Raw genomic sequence first — 24,724 nt, 5'->3', positions numbered from 1 at the left:
GGCGAGGTTTGAGCACTGCAGGAGGGGTGTGGGTCAGGTGGCAGAGAAGGAGTGTCAGGAGCGGAGGGGAGTGGGGGAGCAGACACACCCAGCCCTGAGGCACCAGGCAAGGTCACTTGATTCCAAACAATTGGTTTATTGATCATTACAGAATGTCTCTCTGGTGCTTCCCGTTCCCTCCCCTCTCCCTTCCCCTTTTCCCAACCATGATTCCCCTCTCCCTGACCCCTTCCCACTCTCAGTCCACAATAGAGACCCATGTCAGAATCAGGTTTATCATCACTCACATATGTCATGAGTTTTGTATTTTGTGGGGGGGGGGGGCATCTGTACAATGGAATACATACAATTACTACAGTAGTGAGCACCCTAGCTATATAAATGTGTGCTTAAGAATTCTGCACGGTACTGTAAATCAGGGGTCCCCAACCTTTTTTGCACCACGGACCGGTTTAATATTGACAATATTCTAGCGGACTGGCCGACCCGGGGGGGTGTTCAAGTAGGGTTAAACTCACCTCAACATGTCTTTTACAGTTAGGGTTGCCAACTTTCTCACTCCCAAATAAGGGACAAAAGTAGCAGTCAAATCCTGGGACACTTTACCCCAGGAAAGACTACCATGACCACGAAGCCTTGCGCGGTCACCTGTGTGCGCATGTGTGTACGTGCTGATTTTTTTCCCCCACAAATCGGTTTTGCCTTCATCTTCCCGACTACACTGTACATACATTTTTTCTACATTTATATAGGCTGTGTATTTATGATATCATTCCTGCTTTTACTATAAGTTAGTGTTATTTATTTTCGGTTTTATGTGTTATTTGGTATGATTTGTTAGGTTATTTTTTGGGTTGGGAATGCTCAAAAATTTTTCCCATATAAATTAATGGTAATTGCTTCTTCGCTTCACACCATTTCGGCACGAAAGGTTTCATAGGAACGCTCTACCTTAGCAGGGGAAATACGGGACAAGGGCGGTCCCGTATGGGACAAACCAATTTAGCCCAATATACGGGATGTCCCGGCAAATATGGGACAGTTGGCAACCCTATGTTCAAGTTCAACAGTGCGTGACAGGGAATGAGGAAAGGTGCAGCTGACTGCCTCACGGCCCGGTGGTTGGGGACCGCTGCAGTGAAATGGTGCGTATGAACAGTGCCACCTACTGACTAACCCCCTCATCGTGGGTCACCTGTCACCTGTCACCTGCCGGTTTGACCGTAACTTGCTCACCCAGGAAGCAGGGAAGCTCACGGCGTCGGACAGCAGGGAAACAGCCCTTTCAGCCCAATTCGTCCATGCCAGCCATCAACACTTACCCCATTTGCCAGCTCCTCATTAGGAACTTGAGGAGGTTCGGTATGTCACCAGAGACTAGCAAGTAGCTACAGATGTATCGTGTTGTGCATTCTGACCGGTGGCAAGACAGCCTGCAGGTGAGGCTCCAGTGTGCAGGTCACAGGAGTCTGCAGAAGGTTGTTTACCCAGCCAGTTCCTTCATGAGAACAACCCTCCCACTCTCGAGAACGCCCTCAAAAGGCACTTTCTCAAGCAGGTGGCATCCATCATAAGGGCCCTCATCATCTGGGACATGCCCTCTGCTCATTACTACCATCAGAGAGAAGATACTGGAGGCTGAAGACACACACTCAACGTTCTTGAACAGTTTCTTCTCCTCCGCTATCAGACACCTGAATGCTTCATGAACCCATCAACACTTGACCACTGCTACACTTCCTTCCGCAATGCTTACAAAGCTCTCCTTCGACCAGCTTTTGGAAAATCAGATCACTCTTCGATCCTGCTTTTGCCGACGTACAGGCAGAAGCTGAAACAAGAGGCGGCCATAGTTTAAACCGTCCACTGTTGGTCCAACCAATCGGCCTCCATGCTGCAGGACAGCTTCGATGACGTCAACTGGAATGTCCTCCATGATGAGGATGTCTCCGAGTTCACCGATGGAGTCATGTGCTTCATTTGGAAGTGCATTGACAATGTTGTTCCCCAGAAGTCGGTCAGGGTATTCCTGAACCAGAAACCCCGGATCAATAGTTCCGTGCAAGCAGCACTTACCACACAACGTTGAGCTTACATCGCTGGCGATCAACTAGAGCTCAAGAAAAGCACCTACGATCTGCGCAAAGCTATCAAGGCTGCGAAACAACAATATAGGGAGAAGGCTGAGTCAAGATTCACAACGAACAGCACACATGACTTATGGTGAGGGCTGCATACCATCGCAGACTTCAAAACCAAACGTCGTGGTGCCACCAACATCGCGGCCTCTCTCCCTGATGAGCTCAATCGCTTTTACGCTCGGTTCGATGTCACTAACTCTGAGCCTCCAAGGAAGGGTACCACTACAACCTGCAACCTGGTCATCTCTGAGGCTGAGGTACGCAGATGTTTCCAATGAGTGGACAGTCACAAGGCTGTTGGACCGGATGGCATCCCAGGGTGGGTACTCAGGGTGTGCGCAGTACAACTGGCAAGTGTGTTTACTGACATTTTAAATCTCTCCCTCTCCCAGTGTAGAGCGCCCTCCTGCTTCAAATTATCCACCATTGTCCCTGTACCAAAAAAGTCCAAGGTAACATGCCTGAACGACTGACATCCTGTCGCACTCACAAATACCTTGAGAGACTGGTCAAGGATTACATCTGAAGCTTGCTACCACCCAAACTGGACCCCCTAAAATTCATCTGTCGACACAACCAATCGGCAGACAATGCAATAGCCACTGCTCTACATACCTTCCGGAGAAGAAGGATACTTATATGAGAATGCTGTTCTTGGACTACAGTTCAGTGTTCAACACCATAGTTCTATCCAGGCTCGACAAGAAGCATAGAGACCTCGGCCTTGACCCTGCCTTGTGCAGCTGGATCCTGGACTTCCTGCCAGATCGCCAGCAGGTGGTAAGAGGGGGCTCCCTCACCTCTACTCCTCTGACTCTCAACACAGGAGCCCCTCAGGACTGCATACTGAGTTCCCTCCTTTACTCCCTGTATACCCATGACTGCATCACCACGCACAGCTCCAATCTGTTAACTAAGTTTGCTGACGACACTACATTGATTGGCTTTATCCCAAACAATAACGAGGTGCCCTACAGGGAAGAAGTCATCTCTCTGACACATGGTGTCAAGAAAACAACCTCTCCCTCAAGGTCACAAAAACAAAGGAGCTGGTTGTGGATTACAAGAGGAATGGAGATGGGCTAACCCCTATTGACATCAATGGATCTGGGGTTGAGGGGGTAAACAGCTTCAAGTTCCTCAGCATCCACATCACTGAGGACCTCACGTGGTCTGTACACACCAGCTGTGTGGTGAAAAAAATCACAACAGCGCCTCTCTCACCTCAGAAAATTGAGGAAGTTTGGTAAGGGCCCCCAAATCCTCAGAACTTTCTACAGGGGCACAATTGAGAGCATCCTGACTGGCTGCATCACTGCCTGGTATGGGAACTGTATGTCCCTTAATCACAGGACTCTGCAGAGAGTCGTGCGGACAGCCCAGCACATCTGTAGTTGTGAACTTGCCATGATTCAGGACATTTACAAGGACAGGTGTGTAATAAGGGCCTGTAGGATCATTCGGGACCCAGGCCATCTCAACCACAATCTATTCCAGCTGCTACCATCCTGGAAACGGTACCGCAGCATAAAAGCCAGGACCAACAGGCTCCGGGACAGCTTCTTCCACCAGGCCATCAGACTGATGAACTCACGCTGATTTGAGTGTATTTCTATACTACATTGACTGTTCTATTTATTATAAATCATTATAAATTACTATGATTGTGCATGGCACATTTGGATAGAGACATAACATAAAGATTTTTACTCCTCATTTATGTGAAGGATGTAAGAAATAAAGTCAATTCAAATTCATCATCTTGTCCACCTTGGTGATTCAAGCTCTTGTTAAGATAGCGGTACCATAGTGTAGGGGTTAGCACAACACTTTATCGTACCAGCGGCCCGGGTTCAATTCCTGTCACTGCCTGTAAAGAGTTTGTACATTCTCCGCATGACCACGTGGGTTTTCTCCATGTGAAACTAAAACTAGAGGTCACAGGTGTAGGGTGAAAGGGGAAATCTTTAAGGGGAACCTGAGGGGGAGCTTCTTCACAGAGGGCAGCGAGAGTATGGATCGAGCTGCCAGCGCAAGGGGTAGATGCAGGTTCAGTTGTGAATTTGGATAAATTTGGAGGGTATGGTCCAGGTGAAAGGTGGATGGGACCAGGCAGAAGGAAAGGCTGGCCAAAGATGAGCCAAAGGCCCTGTTTCTGTGCTGTAGTGTTCTAAGACTCCAAGAACCATCTCCACCACTAGTGTCCCGGAGCTCCCCCAGCCAAAACAGTCAACCTGCCCGCTGTGGGATCTTGCTGTGTGACAGATTGTCACAGGCGGGGGGTGGGGGGGGGGTTTGTAAACTGGCACTAGGCCTTTCAGAAGGGGATCCGAAGGCACAGAGTAGGTACGGAGATCTGGGGGGAGAAGAATGGCTGGCGCTCATGGGGACCATGGCAATACTCACAATGACCTGTCGGCCCTTTGCCAGGGTGACATTATAGTTGTAGATGTCCACATGGACAGCTTTGACGTAGGAGACCCGGGTGTTCCTTCCCCGGTGCTCATTGCTGGTTTCCACGTTGAAGTGTGGCAGGTCTGGGATGGGGCTGCAGGGCTTGGAGAAGGTGTAGGTACAATTTCCCATGAAGTCGTAGTAGACCTTGTCGAATGTCCTGTAGTGAGGGTCCCCAGAAGCAGAGCACATCTCACGGCCTGCAACGAAGCATCAGAACATGGAGTCAGTCCACTCAAGCCAAGACCATAAATACAACCATTAGGATTTTGAGGAGATTTGGTTTCTCACTAAAGGAGCCATGCCTCAGAAAGGCAGCATCCATCTTAAGGACTCCCATCACCCAGGACATTGCTACCATCAGGAAGGAGGTTCTGAAGGCACAAACTCAGCTGTGCAGGAATGGCTCCTTCCCTTCTGCCATCAAACTTCTGAATAGACTTTAAATCCGTGAACTCCACCTCACTAACAAGAGAAAATCTGCAGATGCTGGAAATCAAAGTAATACGCACAAAATGCTGTTGGAACCCAGCAGGCCAGGCAGCATCTATGGAAAAGAATAAACAGTCGATGTTTTGGGCCGAGACCCTTCATCAGGACTGGAAAAAAAAGAGACGAAGTCAGAGTAAGAAGGTGGGGGAAGGGAGAGAGAAGTACAAGGTGGCAGGTGATAGGTGAAACCGGGAGAGGGGGAGAGGTGACGTAAAGAGCTGGGAAGTCGATTGGTGAAAAAGATGAAGGGCTGGAGGAGGGGGAATCTGATAGGAGAGGGAAGGGAGAAGAGCACCAGAGGTGATGGGCAGGTAAGGAGATAAGGTGAGAGAGGAAATGGGAATGGGAAGTGGTGAAGGAGATGGGGGGACAATTGAGAACTGGAAGATTAAGAAATCGATGTTCATGCCATCAGGTTGGAGGCCACCCATACATGGCAGCTTGCTACTTCCTCGGTACTTTATATTTTCTCTTTTAGCACTGCCCGGTATGGTGGCTCCAAGAGCAAGAGGCAAGAGGCTGTGGATGGTAATAGACTCAGCCAGATCCATCATGGACATAACCCTCCTCACCATCAAGAACATTTTCAGTGGAAGGGAGGGGTTGGTAACTCATGACGGCGGCATCCATCATGAAAGATCCTCACCACCCGGGACATGCCCTTTTCTTGCCAGTACAATCAGGGAGGAAGAACAGGTGGCTGCAGACTTACCTCAATGTTTTAGGAAGAGCTTCTTCACTTCCACCATAAGATTTCTGAATGCTCCACAAGTCCGTGAACACTGCCTCATTAATCGTCTTCTGCACCATTTATATATTTTTGTAACTCATAGTATTTTTTTTAATGTCTTGCACTCTCCTGCTGCCGCAAACCAACAAATTCGACGGCATATTCCCTCTATAAGACAAATTCCCCTTATCTAAGAAAGGACGCGTTGACATTGGAGAGGGTTCAAAGGGGTTTACAAAAATGATTCGAGGAATGAAAGGCTTATCATATGAGGAGCATGTGATGGCTCCGGGCCTGTACTCTCTGGAAATCAGAACAATGAGGTGGGATCTCACTGAGAATTATTGAATGTTGAAAGGCCTAGATAGGGTGGATGTGGAGAGAATGTTTCCTATGGTGGGGGAGCCTAGGATCAGAGGGCACTGCCTCAGAATAGAGGGACACTCATTTAGAATGGAAGGAATTTCTTTAGCCAGAGGGTGGTGAATCTGTGGAATTTGTTGCCACAGGCTGCTGTGGAGGCCAAGTCATTGAGTGTGTTTAAAGTAGAGGTTGATAGCTTTTTGTTTAGTCAGGGTGCGAAAGATTACAAGGAGAAGACAGGAGATTGGGGTTGAGAAGGAAATGGTCAAATGGTGGAGCATCGTCGATGGACTGAATGGCTTAATTCTGCTCCAATATCTTATGGTCTTATGGTCAGTCTGCCAGCAATAATAAATCTCTTTCTGATTCTATTGGATCTGTGGGTTGGGGAGAGGCAATCTCCCTTGCTTCTGCAAAGGTCTTTGCCCAATGTCATTCCCTCAACATCTGCATTCTCTTCCTCTCCCACCACCGGTTACCCACCATGCTTCAGAACGGAGGGAAATATGGTCCCTCAAGTCTGGCCCTGCCCTTGCACTTTGCTGTGGCTGAGTTGCTCCAGGTCTTGTTCCCCTCTCCAATTCTCCTTCCAGCTCCCTGCCCACATTCCCAGACCTGTTTCTCCTGTTCCTCAGCTCTGTGCCCATGTTCTCAGATCCGTATCGATGTTCCAACTCACATCCACATTCCCCGAACCTTCCTTCACGTTCCCAACCTTATCCACATCCCCTTTCCCCTTCCATTTACATTCCCATATCCGTGCCCACGTTCCCAAGCCGTGCCCATGTTCCCCATCTCCGTGACCCTTTGCCCACTCTGTTCACATTCCCAGACCTGTACCCACGTTCCCAGAATTTTGACCCAATCCCTGTAGTTTAATTCCCCAGTTCCCTGTCCACGCTCCCCAAATCCTCATCATTTAGACTCCCAGAATCCCAGCCCTGTGCCCATATTCCTGGAAAGTGCTCACCTTTGGGATGACAGCCGTAGACCCCATCCTGCAGACCGCACGTTTCCAAATCTGAGCATTTGGTTTTCATACAATTCACATGTTCGGGGCTGATGCAGGTGCAGATCTCTGAACATCTGGGCATGTACCAGAATTCGTTGATCTAGGGATGGATGGTTGGACAGAGACCCTTGTCACTCATCACTCCTGCTGTTACCCCCACCCCCAATCAGCCCCTCCTGTCTCCCACCCCCCTCCACCCCTGCGAGCTTCTGCACCCATGGGCGCACATGACCCAGTTTACCCTCCCCCATCCCAACTGGAGCGAACCCACAGGATGGCCAGCTTGCACCAGCTCTTCGACTGCAGAAGGCACCATGGCCAGGCACTCCCAGGTGGCATCCCAGTCCCATCCTCCAGCTCTCAGAGGGGTAGAGGGGGAAAGGATTTTGAAGCTCGTCCCATCACTATAAGAGAAGAGGTGGAATGTTGATTGGGAGATTGGATTCCATTGTCCTCCACATAGAACGGTTCAGTACTGAAACAACCAGGAAGGTCAAGCACATGAGAGGGGTGACATAGGACATCAAGCTTTACAGCATAGTACAGGCCCTTCAGCCCATCGTGCTGTAACACCCTTTCCCTACTCCACAATCAATCTAACTCTTCCTTCTTGCCCAGCCCACAATTGTCCATTTTTTCTTTCTCCCACACGCCTATCTAAGAGCCTCTGAAACATACCAGACTCTACTACCACCCCCAGTAGTGCGTTCCGCGCACTCCACCAAAAGAAAGCTATCTCTGATATCTCCTCTAAACTTTCCTACAGGCAGCTTCCAGGGGTCCCAACCTGGGGGTCCACGAACCCCTTGCTTAAAAAAAGGCGGGAACACCTTAAGAGGTGTCTTCTGGTGTTGGCCATTTCTTTCCGCTCTGGGGAAAAGACGTTGGCTGTCCACTCTTTCTTTGCCTCTTGTCAAGTCACCTCTCAGGCTCCTTCACCCCAAAACAGGAGAAGAATTAGGCCTTTCGGCCCATCAAGTCTGCTCTGTTATTCAATCATGGCTGATAGCTTTTCATTCAACCCCATTCCCCTCCTCAAAACCCTTAACCCTGTTACCAATCAAGAACCTACTGTCCACGGCCTTAAATATACACAATGACTTGGCCTCCACAGTCATCTGTGGCAACAAATTCCACGGTTCTAAAAGGGCATCCCTTTATTCTGAGGCTGTGCCCTCTGGTCCTAGACTCTCCCACTGGTGGAAACATCCTGTCCACATCCACTCTACCCAGACTTTCCAGTATCCAAGACGTGTTGACAAGTTTCCTGCCTTATCCTTCTGAGCTCCACCGAGCAGAGACCCAGAGACATCAAACCCAGCTCACATCATTAACCCTTTCATTTCCAAGATAATTCTCGTCAGCCTCCTCCAGACGCTCTCCGGGCCAGCTCATCTTGTCTGAGATAAGGGGCCCAAAATTGCTCACAATATTCCAAATGCAATCTGACCAGTGCCTCATAAAGCCTTGGAAGTCCATCCTTGCTTATATTCTAGTCTTCTCAAAAAGAAAGCTAACATCGCGTTTACCTTCCTTCCTACTGACTCGACCTGCAAGTTAACCTTAAAGGAAGGCTGAACCCATGTCTTTTGGCATATCCAATTTCTGCATTTTCAACCTATTCAGAAAGTAGTTTTCACCTTTGTTCTTCTAGCCAAAGTACACAGCCCTACACTTCCCACACTGGATTCCATCTGCCACCTTCCTAGTGCGTCCAAGTCCTCTGCAGTCTCCTTGTCTCCTTGATACCACTTGCCACTTGTTCCCTCCTGCTATCCTGGCCACAACACCATGGGTTCCTTCATCCAGATAGGACCATAAGATACAGCTGCAGAATTAGGCCATTTGGCCCATCGAGTCTGTTCCACCATTTCATCATGGCTGATCCATTTTCCCTCTCTGCCCCAATTTCCTGTCTTCTCCCTGTATCCCTTCATGTCCTGACTAATCAAAACTCTATCAACCTCTGCCTTAAATATACAAAAAGACTTCTGCGTCCTCTGGTCTTAGACTCCCCACCATAGGGAACCTCCTCTCAACATACACTCTATTGAGACCTTTCAACATTCAATAGGTTTCAATGTCACCCCTCACTCTTCTGAATTCCAATGAATCGAGCCCCAGAGCCATCAAGCGCTCCTCATGTGACAAGCTTTTCAATCCCAGAATCATTCACATGAACCTCCTTTGAACCCTCTCCTGTTTCAGCACATCCTTTCTTAGATAAGGGGCCCAAAACTGCTCGCAATACTCCAAGTGAGGGCACCACTATGTGCCGGCAGCCATCTTGAAAGGCTCCTTTTACCCCCACTCTCAGGCTTCTGCTAGTCTGCCAATCTTCTATCTATGCTAGAACCTTGCCTCTGACACTGTGGGCTCCAGATAAGGAGGGGCTTGGGGATGTCCCTCACTTCAGTGACACAGTGCGGGGGTGGGGGTTGGTTTCAGCTGGACTGATAAAGCTACTCACCATGTGATAGTCGCCCTGGTCGTCGGTGCAGCCACAGTCAGAGAGAGGGACGCACTCCGTGTCACTGAGGACGTACCCCGAGTCACACGCGCACCCCTCTACGCACTTGCTCTGGCACCTGCCCCCGCTGGGCTGGGTGCAGGTCGCAGGGCACAGGCTGACGCAGAGATCGTAGTGTGAGTTGGGCGGGCAGTCTGGAGCTGAGACAGAACAGAATGCGATCAGTTTCTGAAGCAGGAGGTACAGAGAGCTAAGGGCCTACATGCACTTGAGAAGGCAAGGGCGGATTAGGGCTAGGCAGTGCAGGTTCGCCGTGGAAAATTGTTTCTCACCAATAAGATAATGAGAGGCATAGAGAGAGTGGACAGCCAATATCTTTTTCCCAGGGTCAGAATGTCTAAGACTTTATGTGAAAGGGATAATTTCCAAAGAGATGTGTGGTAAATTACAGGGAGAGTGGTGGGTGCACTGCCAGGGGTGGTAGAGGAGGCAGAGAAAAGAGGAGCATTTTAGAGGTTGTAAAAAAGATTTATCAACATTTACCAGGACGTTGCTTGGATTTGGCATGTGAATTACAAGGAGAGGTTGTGTAGACTTTGCAAAGGCTTTGGAGAGAGACAAGAAGAATTTTACCAGGATGCTGATGAGAGGGCATGTACTATAATGAGACATTGGACAGACTTTTTGTTGTTTTCTCTGGAGTGGTGGAGGCTGAGAGATCAGATAGCAGCTTTAATGTTAGGAGAGGCACAGAGTAAAGTAGACACCCGGTATCTTTTTCCCAGGGTCAAAATTTAAGGTTAGAGTTCAAACTTCAATGTAAATTTGTTATCAAAGTACACACACACACACACACACACATACACACATTTTTTTTTCAACAAATACTCAATAAATCTATGGAATAATAACCATAACAGAATCAATGAAAGACTGCTCAACTAGGGTGTTCAACCAGAGTGCATAAAACAAACTGTGCAAATACTAAAAGAAAGAAATAATAATAATAAATATTTAAGCAATAAATATTGAGAACATGAGATGAAGAGTCCTTGAAAGTGAGTCCATAGGTTGTGGGAAGAGTCCAGTGATGGGGCAAGTGAAGTTATCCCCTCTGGTTCAAGATCCTGATGGTTGAGGAGTAATAATCGTTCCTGAAACTGGTGGTGTGGGTCCTGAGGTTCTTGTACCTTCTTCCTAATGGCAGCAATGAGAAGATGGCCTGGTTGGTGGAGATCTCTGATGATGGATGTTGCTTTCCTATGACAGTGTTTCATGTAGATGTGCTGAATGGTGGGGAGGGCTTTACCCATGATATACTGGGTAAGTTCAAAGGAAATGAGTGGGGCAAATTATTTATTTATTAATTTATTTTTACCTGGAATGTGCTGTCAGAGGTGGTGGTGGAGGCAGATACAATATAAATATTTTGGACTCTTGACCTCACAATCTTCCTCGATATGATCTTGCACCTTATCATTTGCCTGCACTTTCTCTGTAACTGTTACACTTTAATTTGCATAGTTATTGTTTTAACTTGTTCTACCTCAATGCACTAAATGAATTGATCTGTATACACAAGGTTTCCACTGTATCTTGGTACATGTGACAATAATAAACCAATACTAATATCAAGGTGACCAAGAGGATGGATGAGGGAAGGGTGGTAGAAGTTGTCTATAAAGACTTTGGCAGGATTACCACTTGGTACGCTCATCCTAAAAGTTACGCGTACAGCACGCTGGAGGAACTCAGCAGGTTGGGCAGCATCCGTGGAAATGAACAGTCAATGTTTCGGGCCGACCTGCTGAGTTCCTCCAGCATGTTGTGCGCATTGCTTCGACCCCAGCATCTGCAGAGTATTTTGTGTTTACCATCCTAAAAGTTAGATTGGATGGACCCAGTGTAAGCTAGACAAGTGGACATAACATTGGCTTGACTGTCACGGACAATGGGTGGTAACGGAGGGTTTTCATTCAGACTGGAAGCCTGTAGCGAGCAGACTCTGGACTTCACAATCTACCTCGTTATGATCTTGCACCTTATTTGCTTGAGCTTTTCTTTGGACTTTTGAGCTCACAATCTATCTTGTTGTGATTTTGTAACTTATTGTCCGCCTGCACTGCACTTTCTCTGTAGCTGTTACACTTTATTCTGCATTATTATTGTTTTTCCTTGTTCATCCTCAATGCACTGTGTAATGATCCGATCTGTATGAACAGCATGCAAGACAGGATTATCACTGTATCTCGGTACAGGCGACAATAAACCAATTCTAATTCCAAATGTGCCACAGGAGTCGGTGGTGGGTTCGATGCTGTTTATATTAATGATTTGGACAACAATGAGGGTGACATGGTTAGTCCGCTTGTAGATGACGCGGTTAGTCCGCTTGTAGATGACACGGTTCCTGAAGCAGACACCAGGCAAGGTCACTTGATTCCAAATATGTGTTTCATTGATCGTTATAGAATGTCTCTGTGGTGCTTCCTGCTCCCTCCCCTCTCCCTTCCCCTTTTCCAAACCACGATTCCCTGCCCCCTTCCCACTCTCAGTCCACAATAGAGACTTATACCAGAATCAGGTTTATCATCACTCGCATATGTCATGAAATTCATTTTTTTTTGGAGCAGCAGTACAGTGCAGTACATAAAATCATTACTATTATAGTATGCCTAAAACTTTTTACATAGTATTATATATATATATATATAACTACTATATAATAGAACTATATGTAGTACTACTATATATTCTTATTATAATTTTATAGTAATTTGTATGTATTGCACTGTGCTGCTGCAGAACAACAAATATCATGACATATGTTATGATAATAAACCCGATTCTGATTCTTGCTAAACTTACATTGAACTTTTTTGTAAGTGAACCTTGTGTATCTGATGCTATGTGGCTATGTAACATTTTCACTGCACCTGTGCACACATGCGCTCACACGTGATAACAAAGTTGACGTTGACTTACCACAGAAGCCAGGGGTTCGCCAGCTGTCAACGGTTGCCCCTGCGGATTGGCAAGCATCTGTGTAGGCTTGCAGATGGTCACAGAGGGGATCTTGGAGCCCCTGGAACTGGCACATGTCATACACGCAGTTGTCAAAGTAGTGTTTGGGATCCACGACATGGATGCAGTTTCTGCAAAACAGAACAAACTTTTATCCCGGGCTCATCCCAAACACACATAAAAAGCTGGAGGAACTCAGGAGGTCAAGATGCATACAGTTCTGGTCACCCCATTATAGGAAGGGTGTTCAGGCTCTGGAGGGGCTGTAGAAGAGGTTTACCAGGACGCTGCCTGGTTTAGAGGGTGTGTGCTATCATGACCTCCAAGAGGACCACAAAGTTGTCATTGGATTTGGAGGTTTGCATGCCTCAGTGACCCAGAGAGCTATGTTGGCTGGAGTCAGGGCTTTATGCTTTGGCTCTTGGTAAGGTCACCATGCCGAGCAGGTCAAAGGGTAGAGGCCAGACTAAGAGTGGTCCTCCAGTCCTCCAGGTTCGGGGGTTCAGCTCAAGGTTAACAACCCTGACTGGTCAAACAAAATTGTTATGGAAACAGCAATGAAGAATCCTTCTACATCTGAGTGTGATGGCATTCCTGAGTCTCCACCCGGGACTTGCATGACTGACAGTAGTGAAAACAGAGAGGAAGCTACTGACATGATGAAGGAAGCCCTGAACACCACCAGAGATGGAGGACCTTCATTGCTGCCCCAACCGCCAGCAGGAGTATCTTCTTCCCCGGGTAAAAATGTCTAATACCAGAGGGCATACATTGAAGGTGAGAGGTGGTAGGTTCAAGGGGGATGTTTTTTTACTCAGAGTGGTGGATGCCTGGAATGCGCTGTCTGGTACGGTGGTAGAGGCAAATATATTAGAGGCTTTTAAGAGATGTTTGGATAAGCACATGGATGTGAGGAAGATGGAGGGATAAAGCCTCAAGGTAGGTAGGAGGGATTAGTGCTTGGATGTTTTTGATTTACTTTTTAGCTGGTTCGACACAACACTGTGGGCCAAATGGCCTGTTTCTGTGCTGTGCTGTTCGATGTTCTATGGAGAGGAATAAACAGTCGATGTTTCGGGCCGAGAGCCTTCATTGACCCAGTCGCCTGGGTACACAGTTCTCCAACTTATCAATAACATGGGGCCCATCTGGTTAAATCGATTAATCACATTTACTGAGGTACAGTAGAAGTATACCATCCATACAGATCAATTCATTACAACAGTATATTGAGGTCATACAAGGGAAAACAATAACAGAATGCATAATCAAAGTATTGAGTACCAGAGATGGGATGTTATGTTGAAGCTGTATAAAACTTTGGTGAGGCCTATTTTGGAGTATTGTGTGCAATTTTGGTCATCTACCTACAGGGAAGATGTAAATAAGGTTGAAAGAATACAGAGAAAATTTACAAGCATGTTATTGAGTCTGGAGGAGCTGAGTTATATGGAAATATTGGACAGGTCAGGACTTTATTCCTTGGAGCATAAAAGACTGAGGGGAGATTTGATAGAGGTTTACAAAATTATGAGGGGTACAGATAGGGTAAATGCAACCAGGCATTTTCCACTAAGGGTGGGTGGGACTACAACTAGAGGTCATGGGTTAAGGGTGAAAGAGGAAAAGTTTAAAGGGAACATGAGGGGAAACTTCTTCATTCAGAAGGTCCGTGAGTGTGTGGAATGGACTGCCAGTGCAAGTGGTGCATGCAAGCTCAATTTCATGGTTTAACACAAGTTTGGATAGGTACATGGATGGCAGGGGTATGAAGGACTATGGTGTCAGAGAGGGTGATGGGACTAAACAGTTTAAATGGTTCGGCATGGACTAGATGGGTCAATGAGGCTGTTCTCTGCTGTAATTTTCTATGACTCTATGACTCTAGTTACAGAGAAATTTCACTGCAGAGAGACAATAAAGCACAAGACCACGATGAGGTCAAGAGTCCAACTTACTGTACCAGGGTACGAGAGTAGAGTTTAGTAGAGTTGGAACAGCAGGATAGAGGATGTCCTTAAGCCTGGTGGTATGTGCTTTCAGGCTCTTTTATCTTCTGCCAGATGGGAGAAGGAAGAAGGGTGAATGTTTATGGTGAGAGGGGCCTTTGATTATATTGGCTGCTTTACTGAGGCAGCAAGAAGTGTAGACAGAGTCCATGGAGGGGAGATGGGTGTCGCTGATGGGTTTGCTAGTATCCAGGACATCTTCAAAGAGAGATGCCTCAAAAGGGTGGTGTCCATCATAAAGGACCCCATCACCAAGGACATGCCTTGTTCTCATTGCTACCATCAGGGAGGAGGTACAGGAGCCTGAAGGCACACACACAATGATTCAGGAACAGCTTCTTCCCCTCTGCCATCAGATTCCTAAATGGACATTGAACCCATGAACACAAACTCACTACATTTTTATTTATGTTTTTGTACTACTTATTTAATGTAACTATTTTATATATACACACTTACAGTAATTCAGAGTCATTTCGCTATTATTATGTATTACATTGTACTGCTGCTGCAAAGACAGCAAATTTTACAATATGTGCCGGTGATATTAAACCTGAAAGTGGTGTGAGCCTGGAACAGACTGGTCAGGGGGATGATGGAAGCAGATATGATAGCAACATCTGAGGACTTTAGACAGACATCTGGGTGGCAGAGTGGAGATACATCTTTACCGAAGGAGGTGCAAGGCTCTCCTTCCCTCTGATAGCCTGCAAGTCGCCCTTGGGCAAGGTGTAGCACCTGATTAGCCCCTCCCCCCTAGATCAGGGTCACGTGAAGCCATGGGAGCGGGTGGTGGATGGTCGTACGAGCAGCCGGTGCAGATCACAAGTACTGTTTATGTGACCACTGATGCCAGGCAGACAATCTCTGAAGAGTACTGATCATGGCTGGGGTCACCTGTCTTTCCCAGAAAAGTGCAAAAGCAAATCACTTGTAATGCCTTGGTTAAGATTTTTACTGCTATACTGTAGGTATTTCATTTTAACAGTTCTGTGAGAGCAGTCTGTTCTGCTTTTAGCATGTTTGGGTTTGAGCTAAAGATAAGGGGCTACGCTGTTCAGTTTAGCACTGTTGTGTCAGCCAATCAGGATGGTGGAATTGGGAGAAAGCTCTAGAGAATGCTGGGTGGAGAGGTTTTTGTGACAGACACTGGTGTGGGCCGAGGTCTTTTTGCTGGGAGCTGGGTGAAGACAGGAGGGAAGATGGCCGAGGATGCCGTCCCTTTTGCACAAGGTACTTTGTGCAGACGAAAACAACAGGAATTCTGCAGATGCTGGAAATTCAAGCAACATACATCAAAGTTGCTGGTGAACGCAGCAGGCCAAGCAGCATCCGTAGGAAGAGGTCCTGACGAAAGGTCTCGGCCTGAAACGTCGACTGCACCTCTTCCTACAGATGCTGCTTGGCCTGCTGCGTTCACCAGCAACTTTGATGTGTGTTACTTTGTGCAGATGAATGGCTTCAAGGAGGAAGGGCCAATATTCCCACGGGGGAGCCCGTTTGTTCAAGATAGATTTCGAGCAACATAAGAAGATGGTGTGTGCTTTCACGCAGACGGAGGGTCCAGCACACAAGTTACAGACAATATCAAGATGATCTCCAACTTATGTGCACATTTGGACTAGGGTAACTGTAGTGGGCCCTTTTTATATATCAAACTGTTTGATAAAGTCCAAGATTTGTAAATATACTTCCTTTATAATTGTATGCAGTGTATGATCTGTTACTCCTTCCAGACAGTTAATTGTGTGGCGGCAGTATTTACAGAGTATTTGCACAATCGGGGTTCGAGTGGTCGAGACATCCCAACTTCCGGGTTTTGGTGGGACCCAAGTTATACTGACCCTAGACGTATGGAGTTTGAGAAGGGTAGTTTTCTCAACGCTGAGTCCAGTGAGGGGCTAACGAGCAGCATCTCTAGACACGCAGTAAAAAGGGGGTTTCACACTTCTGTAGAAAAATTTGCCAAGAACAATCGTGGTAATGGAAAGACCATGATCGCCCACATCATACGACACATATGGATGAATACATCTTGAAGTATCCCAAATTTCCTTACAGTCAATCATTGTTGTAGGATAGCCAGCAGTCAAAGCTTCACACAGTAAGCTCCCATGAACAAAACAACAATAGTCAGTCTAGGTGATGGGAAACCACTTCTGTAAAAAAATTTGCCTGAGAACAATTATGGTCATGGAAAGACCATGATTACACACGTTATATGATGATGAGACAGGCACGTGAACAGGCAGAGAATGGAGGGATATGGAATGTGAACAGGCAGATGGAATTAGTTTAAATTGACATCATGGACCACACTGACAATCTGTTCTTATGCTGAATTGGTCTACCATATGTGTTACATTAATGGAAAAATGGGCTCAGTGATCAGCTGGGTTCCAATCAATGGCTAAAGGACAGTACTGGTTAATGGGAGAGGGGTCGATGAATCGTGAATGTGGCTTAGCGTCATTCATGATGCGAGCCTATAGAGGTTTTACTGGCTGCTCACACTGCAGAACCTACTCTCTCCTTGGCATTATGGGGACTGCAAAGAAAAGAGCCATCAGGACCGTCACAGAGGCTGCTGAGAGAGGCTCCAGATGGCTATGGATCAGGAGGTGTGACCCGTGGACCAATGCGGGGCGGGGGGGGGAGGAGACTGGCCAGGGCCTGGTCAACCCTGGCTGGGTTGCCTGGGTGAGAGTGTCTGATGTTGAAAGACTCGAAACACCCGATGACCTCAGGTTGCATCACTGATGATGTGTCCCAGCACAACCTCAGATCTACCTCAGCATCATAAGGATAAAGTGGGCTGTGAATCAGCCAAAACAATGCCAAAGTATCTGGGTTGTGCAGGAAGAGGGGTCATGTCACCTTGAAACACCGATGGATTTTCCTTTGATTAGTCCTACTGGAGTCTCCAACAACATTCAACTCTTGGTTCAGCCAATGTTAGCCCTGAGAGCTAAAAATGTCTGTCCATGTCTAACGTCATCAGGCGTACTCAGACCATCTCTGATACCCCCTTACAATTCCTGGGAACCGCAGATGATCTCTGAGACCCCCAGACTACCCCGAGCATCCTTAGAACATCCTTGAATTTTGTAGACCATCCCAGACACCCTCAGATCATCACTGACACTTTCAGACCATCTGTGAGACCTCCAGACCACACCTGAGACCTTCGGATCATCCCTGAGATTTGCACACAATTTCCGAGACCCTTAATTTCCAAGACCCTTAAACAATTCCTGAAATCCTTAAACTGTCACAGAAGTCCTCAGATAATTCCTGAGACTCTGACACAATATTCAAAATACTGAAACCGTCACAGAGACCCTTGTAGACCATCCCCAAGACCCTCGGACAATCCTTGAGAAACTGACACAATTCCAGACACCATCCCTGAGAGACTCCTGGTTATGTGCATGGCAGAAGGAGTTATCCCTGACTGATGCTTGCTCCCATTACCTGAATGGTTCATTTGGGTCAGTAATGAGACCACACTGGTCAGGCCCGGTCACCTTGTCGTAGATCTCGTCCTTGCACGGAACAGGGTCAATCGATCGGCAGCTGGAACACAGAGAGGGACTTGTGTTACTGATGGGTGGTAGCCAGACTTGGATGTGGGCTGACTTCAGGAACGGACATGCCTGGTTTGTCAACTGCTCAGTGGCTCTACTTTGGGAGGATTGTTTTTTCTCAAATTTTAATGAATTTAATTTAGAGATATAGCACTGTCCACGGCCCTTCCAGCCCAACGAGTCTGTGCCATCCAATTGCACCCATGTGGCCAATTAATCTGTTAACACGTACACCTTTGGAACGAGGGAGGATACGGGAGGACCCAAAGAAAACCTACGCGGTCACGGAGGAGATGTACAGAGATTCCGTATAGATGACGCTGGGATTGATCTCTGAGCTACTGTGCCTGAGCTGCAATCGCGTCACGCTAACTGCCATTTATTATTTTACATTTAATTTTTGTTTTAACTTTTTATTTTATTCAGAAACGGCGCAGAATAGGCCCTTTGGGCTGCGCCACCCGGCAATCCCCCTTCCGCCCCGATTTAATCCCAGCCTAATCACGGGACCATTTACAATGACCAGCTGACCTACTGACTGGACTGTGGGGGAAACCGGAGCACCCAGAGGAAACCCACGCAGTCACGGGGAGAACGTACAAACTCCTTACGGGCAGCGACAGGAAATGAACCCCGGACGCTGGTACTGTAGACCGTTGTGCTAACCACTACACTGCATCTGGTCTCCGATCCTCTGACACACAAAGACCAGGGTCCACCCTCCGTCTGACACACAGACTCCAGTTCAAACTCACTGGGACACCATTCCCTCCCTCCTTTGGAAATCTCTGGGGTCCATATTATGGCACATCCTTACAAATTACTGGGTCATCTGGAAAACTAATGAACTGTGTAGCCACTGAAATAAAACTCTTGGAATATTTTCGGAATTAATATCCAATAGTCTGGAAAATCCACCTGTCCTCTGAATACCTGATTATTGAGCCCAGTTCTGTTCCAGGGCTCAGTGGCTGATGACCACCTTCCCTCCCCTCCCCCACCCCCACCTCCATCCTCACCTATCATCCTCATCGTCCTTTGTCTTCCAGCTGTCTCCGAACACAGTATCGTTTACTGCCATTGTGCCGTCCGGCTTTCGGTAGTCATCACTGTGGTTATCGTTGAAGTCCCCGCACAGACCGCACATCTTGCCCTTGTAGGAGCTGAAGGGGACAGAGAGAGACCTTTACGAGATGGGCAAGGGCTGGGATCACTGTCGGACTGCCAGGTTAGAACTTCCCTGGGTCTCTGAACAGGGTCACAACGTGAACTTCTCTCAGGATCTGTGTGTATCTACTCTTCACGAACTGAGAGCTTGCAAAGATATTTCAAAATAGTCGAGATGCACTTTATGGAGACACGTGAAACTTCAGACACTAGAATCTGGAGCAATACACTATCCACTGGAGGAACTCAGTGGGTCTGGCAGCATCTGTGGAGCGAAATGGGTAAATGACACTTTGAGTCAAAGACCCTTCACCTGGACTGTCTTGGCCTGACACTTCAGCCTTACACAGATGCTACCTGACTCGATGAGTTCCTCTGGTACTTTCTTGGCAACATTATGAAGACACAGATGCTGGAATGTGGAGGAACAGATAGCACGAAGATAGAAACTACAGCAAGAATATCCGCACCATCTGGGCCATCCCCATCATCCATCCAGATCATGTTGTCATCTTGGCCATGCTGTCATTTGGACCATTCACACCATCTGGGCCATGCCACCATCTGGACCATCCCTGCTATCTTGGCCATACTGTCTTCTGGACCAAACCCACCATCTTGGCCAAGTCACCTTCTCTCAGTTTCTTGTATCAATCAGCACAACTTTAGCCGTGAATGACAATGGGCTTTTTTTTGTTCTAATTGGGTTTGTCTTGGTAAAAATTGTGTGTAATTTATGTTAATTTTGTTTTCCTTGTGCGTTTTGTGTCTCTGACACTCTGAGACTGTGATGTTGTGGCAAGCTAGCTTTTCATTGCCCCTGGGCATACATGGACCTATGCAGGTGACAGTAAACTTGACTGTGACAAACAAGGTGATGGAGAAACTCAGCAGGTTGGGCAGCACCTGTGAAAGGATAATGGGCAGACTTGTCTCAGGACTGGGTGTGTCTGTACCCACACCACGCCCGCCCACCCCTGGCACTTCTTCTCTGCCACCTGTCCCACACCCTTCCCATGGTGCTCCACCCTCACCATTCCAAGCATCCTTTGCTTCCGTCACAGACATCCCACCCTGCAAAAACTCATTTCAGGGAGGTAGCACCATCAATTTTCAGGAGACTCCAGGAACTTCCGGGAGAGGTGGGATGTCTGCAATAGAGTAGCTCCTTAGCAGCTAGCCAGCTAGTTTAAATAACGTTAGCTATGCTAATGAACGAATGACACCCGTTAAACTCACCTCAACATGACTTTTACAGTCTTAACCCACCATGGGGGATAGAAAAGTCACTGTTGCAAACAGTGCAGCGAGCAGCACTGTCATTATTTTGACCCCTGTTAGGCAGGGGTACACTTTAGTGTAGTCTGGGGTGACGTACGTTTTATATTTTCTTTTTTTGGAACACTCTGCCATGGCGTGCTCTTTCTCTCGCTCTCTCACGCTCTCTCTCTCTCGCGCGCACACTCTATCTGGCTCTCTCTCTCGTGGTCGCTCTCGCTCGCTCTCTCTCACTCTCTGTCTCATGCTCTCTCTCGCGCTGTCTCTCTTGCTCTCTCTCTTGCGCGCGCTCTCTCTTGCTCTCTCTCTCGTGGTTGCTCTTTCTCGCTCTCTCTCTCGCTCTCTCACGCTCTCTCTCTCTCGTCGCTCTTGCTCTCTCATGCTCTCTCTCTTGCGCGCACTCTCGCTCTCTCGTAGTCGCTCTTGCTCGCTCTCTCTCTCACGCTCTCTCTCACACTCCCTCTTTTGCTCTCTCATGCTCTCTCTCTCTCGCGTGCATGCACTCTCTATCTCGCTCTCTCTCTCGTGGTCACTCTCTCTCTCAAAAAAATTGATTTCCGGGACATTGTATATAATTTGCGGGCATCAGGGAGCCACTATTAATATGCGGGAGACTCCCGGAACTTCCAGGAGAGGTGGGATGTCTGCTGTCAGATTTGCAAACTCACTCTCTGCTCCACGTTGATAAATACAGTACTGCGCAAAAGTCTTAGGCACCCTAGCTGTGTATATGTGCCTAAGACTTCTGCATTGTACTGTACCTCCTCCCTAACGGAAAGGCCATGTCTGGATATAGTGCATCTGTGAGGGGTACTGGACAGTCAACGTTTAAGGTTGAGACTCTGCAGTAATGTAAATTGATGGCACAGCAAAGAAAGAGCTGCTGTTGAGCAGATGTCAGGGAGATCAAATTGTTATTTACAGGGGAGGAAAGAGGGGGAATGGGGCTGACGAGGTGACAACCAGGGAGCCAGAATGGACCCGATGGGCTGATTGGCCTTTTGTGGAGGAGACTGGCCTGAATGAGATAGACTTGGGGACGTCGAGCTGTGACGATGGGACTTACAATGGGATTTGTATCTTCACAAAGTGGTTCCCGTCATATTGTAACTGCAGCCCAAAGTCGGTGCTGACAATCACGTACTGGCCGGATTGAGAGAGGTGGGCGCGCCCCACGGTTTTCGGCAGACGAATCCTTTTCTGGTCCACCTACAATCAGAAGATCAGTCAGTGTCTGAACACCTCAAAGTGGAAAGTCTCTGTCCTCAGCTCAATGATGTAACACATTGAATGCTCCAATTTCAGGTAGCCCTCATCTCTCTTCTCCCCCTCTCTCTTCTCCCCCTCTCTCCCCCTCTTCCTCTTTTCCCTCATTCCCTCTCTCCCTCTCCCCCTCTCCCCCTCCCTTCTCTCTCTCTCCCTCCCCCTCTCCTCTCCCTCACCATCTCCTATCTCTCCCTCTCTCCTCCTCTTTCCATATAATCCACTCTCTCCTTCAATCTCTCTCTTTCTCTCCCCATTTCCAATTCTCCTCTGATCCTCTGTCTCTCCCCCTCTCTTTCTCTCTCCCCTTCTGATTTCCCCTTCCTCCCAATCCTACCTTCTCTCCTTCAGATTCTAACCCTCTTTCTCTCCTTCCAATTCCCTCTCTCCTTCTCTCTCCATCAATTTCCTCCCCTCCCAAATCTCCTACTGATTCTCCTCTCCTTTTCCAGTTCTCCTGTTCCCCTGAGCCACTTTCTCTCTTTCCCTAACTCCGATTTCCTTCCACTCCTCCTTCCAATCCTTCATCCCATCTGTCCATCGAAATCTCTCTCTGCTAAGGACTCACTTTCTAGGACTCTACATCTAAAGGGCGCTATGCTAGCGTAGTGGTTAACGTGACACCATCACAGCTCTGGATGTTGGTGTTTGGAACTCAATTCTGATATCTGTTTAACGCGTGGGTTTCCTCCAGGTGCTCCAGTTTCCTCCCACAGTCCAAATACCTACTGGTTAGCAGGTTAATTGGTCATTGTAACTTGCCTGGTGTTTCAGGGCTGGGTGTGTCTGCTCCTGCATTACCCCCGCATCCCTCCAACCCTGTCCCTGGCACTCCTTCTCTGCCACCTGTCCCACACCCCTCCCGTGACGCTCCACCCTCACCATTCCCAACATCCTTTGCTCCCACCAGATTTACAAAATCGCTCTCTGCTCCACATTGACAAATATAGTCTTGAGCAAAAGTCTTAGGCACTGTGTGTGTGTGTGTGTGTGTGTGTGTGTGTGTGTGTGTGTGTGTATGTGATTGTGTGTGTGTGTATGTGTGTGTGTGAGAGAGAGTGTGTGTGTGAGTGATTGTGTGTGTGTGAGTGAGAGAGACAGTGTGTGTGTGTGTGTGAGAGTGTGTGTGAGTGATTGTGTGTGTGTGTGTGTGTGTGAGAGTGTGTGAGTGATTGTGTGTGTGTGTGAGATTGTGTGTGTGAGAGACAGTGTGTGTGAGAGAGAGAGTGTGTGTGTGTGTGTGAGATTTGTGTGTGTGAGAGACAGTGTGTGTGTGTGTGTGTGTGTATGAGTGATTGTGTGTGTGTGAGAGTGTGTGTGTGTATGTGTGTGTGATTGTGTGTGTGTGAGCGATTGTGTGTGTGAGTGTGTGATTGTGTGTGTGTGAGAGTGTGTGTGTGTGTGTGTTTGTGTGTGTGTGAGAGAGTGCGTGTGTGTGAGTGTGTGATTGTGTGTGTGTGAGAGTGTGTGTGTGTGTTTGTGTGATTGTATGTGATTGTGTGTGTGTGTTTGTGTGTGTGTGAGAGAGTGTGTGCACTCTGCAAAAGACCTTGGATGTATATATGTAAGACTTTTACACAGTATTATATATTTGACAAATGAAGATAATCTTTCTTTACTAGAGGACATACATTTCAGGTGAGAAAGGAAAGAGTGATGTGCAGGCAAGTTACTTTTGGACAGAGTGGTGGGCACCTGGCAAAGACTGGCAGGGGTGGTGGTGGAGGCAGGTAGGATCATGGCGTTCAGACAGGCACGTATGCAGGAAATGGAGAGACAGAGACCGTGATTGAATTGAATTTGTTATCATGGTTGGAACAGACACGACAGGCAAAGGACCTGTTCTCCTGCTGTACTGTTCTATGTTCTGCGGGGACACCAGATACCACTGCTGTCATTAACCCGTAAATCAGCAGAGTGGGCAGGTCAATGAGTTGCGGACAAGAATTAATTCAATAACCATTACCTACAGAGAATTCATTGGGAGGAGAACACTAACTCCACGGCCAGTATTATGCTTCAACATCTGTTTCCGCATGAAAAAATGTAGACGTTCACAGGACGGGGCAATGCTGACATTTATGGTCACTACTTGATTGGCTCTAGGCTGAGCCCAGGGGGAAGGGGCAGGGGTTACCGGCAGCCCAGATTGGGTAAGGAAGGAGAGCAAGACACACCAAATGCTGGAGGAACTCTGTAGGTCAGGCAGCATCTATGGAAAAGTGTAAACTATTCCTCTCCTTGGATGCTGTCTGACTTTCTGAGTGACTCGTTTTTTGACCTTGGTTTGACCTTAAGTCCAAATGCCTTCATCAGACTAGATAAAACTGCTTCAGGTAACTGGTCCCCTGGTCGGGCAAGAGCCCTCGAACTGGAAGTGCAGCAAAACAAACCAGAATCCTCCTGTTCTTCATCAGAGTGATGGTGAGGCCGTCGATGGTGACGTAGAGTTTCCTCAGGTAGGTTGCTCCAGGAAGACCCCTCTCTTCATTCTTCCCCTCGATTGTGAACCAAGGACCTAGACAACAACAAAGCAGGGTCACGAGATGAACCCAGGCCCTGGGAAAGCGCAAAGCAGGGTCAGGAAGAAACATAGAGGCAGGGGAAGAGGGGGAGAGAGAATGAGAAAGTGAGAGGAGAGGGTGGAGAAAGTGAAGGGGAAGGAGAGAGAGAGAGAGAGAGAGAGAGAGAGAGAGACAGGAGGAAGGAGGAGAGAGACTGGGAGGGAGAGAAA

General features: G+C 47.7%; 1 protein-coding gene across 1 annotated transcript in view; it reads right to left on the bottom strand.

Annotated features, from left to right (window-relative positions):
• Window positions 1-24,724, bottom strand: part of LOC134346937 (zonadhesin-like) — a 153,685-nt gene that overhangs the window by 78,497 nt on the left and 50,464 nt on the right. Inside the window, exons 12-19 of the mRNA XM_063048811.1 lie at window positions 24,384-24,508; window positions 21,794-21,936; window positions 19,302-19,445; window positions 18,170-18,271; window positions 12,648-12,817; window positions 9,663-9,862; window positions 7,151-7,292; window positions 4,548-4,795 (exon numbers count right to left, since the gene is read on the bottom strand). Of these exons, the coding sequence (XP_062904881.1) occupies window positions 4,548-4,795; window positions 7,151-7,292; window positions 9,663-9,862; window positions 12,648-12,817; window positions 18,170-18,271; window positions 19,302-19,445; window positions 21,794-21,936; window positions 24,384-24,508 (1,274 nt within the window). The remainder of the gene's footprint in view (window positions 1-4,547; window positions 4,796-7,150; window positions 7,293-9,662; window positions 9,863-12,647; window positions 12,818-18,169; window positions 18,272-19,301; window positions 19,446-21,793; window positions 21,937-24,383; window positions 24,509-24,724) is intronic.

The sequence above is a fragment of the Mobula hypostoma genome, chromosome 5, assembly GCF_963921235.1.
Source record: "Mobula hypostoma chromosome 5, sMobHyp1.1, whole genome shotgun sequence".
In the NCBI taxonomy this organism is placed as follows: domain Eukaryota; kingdom Metazoa; phylum Chordata; class Chondrichthyes; order Myliobatiformes; family Myliobatidae; genus Mobula; species Mobula hypostoma.
Note: the sequence above shows the minus strand (reverse complement) of the source record. Positions and strands in the feature narration are given on the sequence as shown.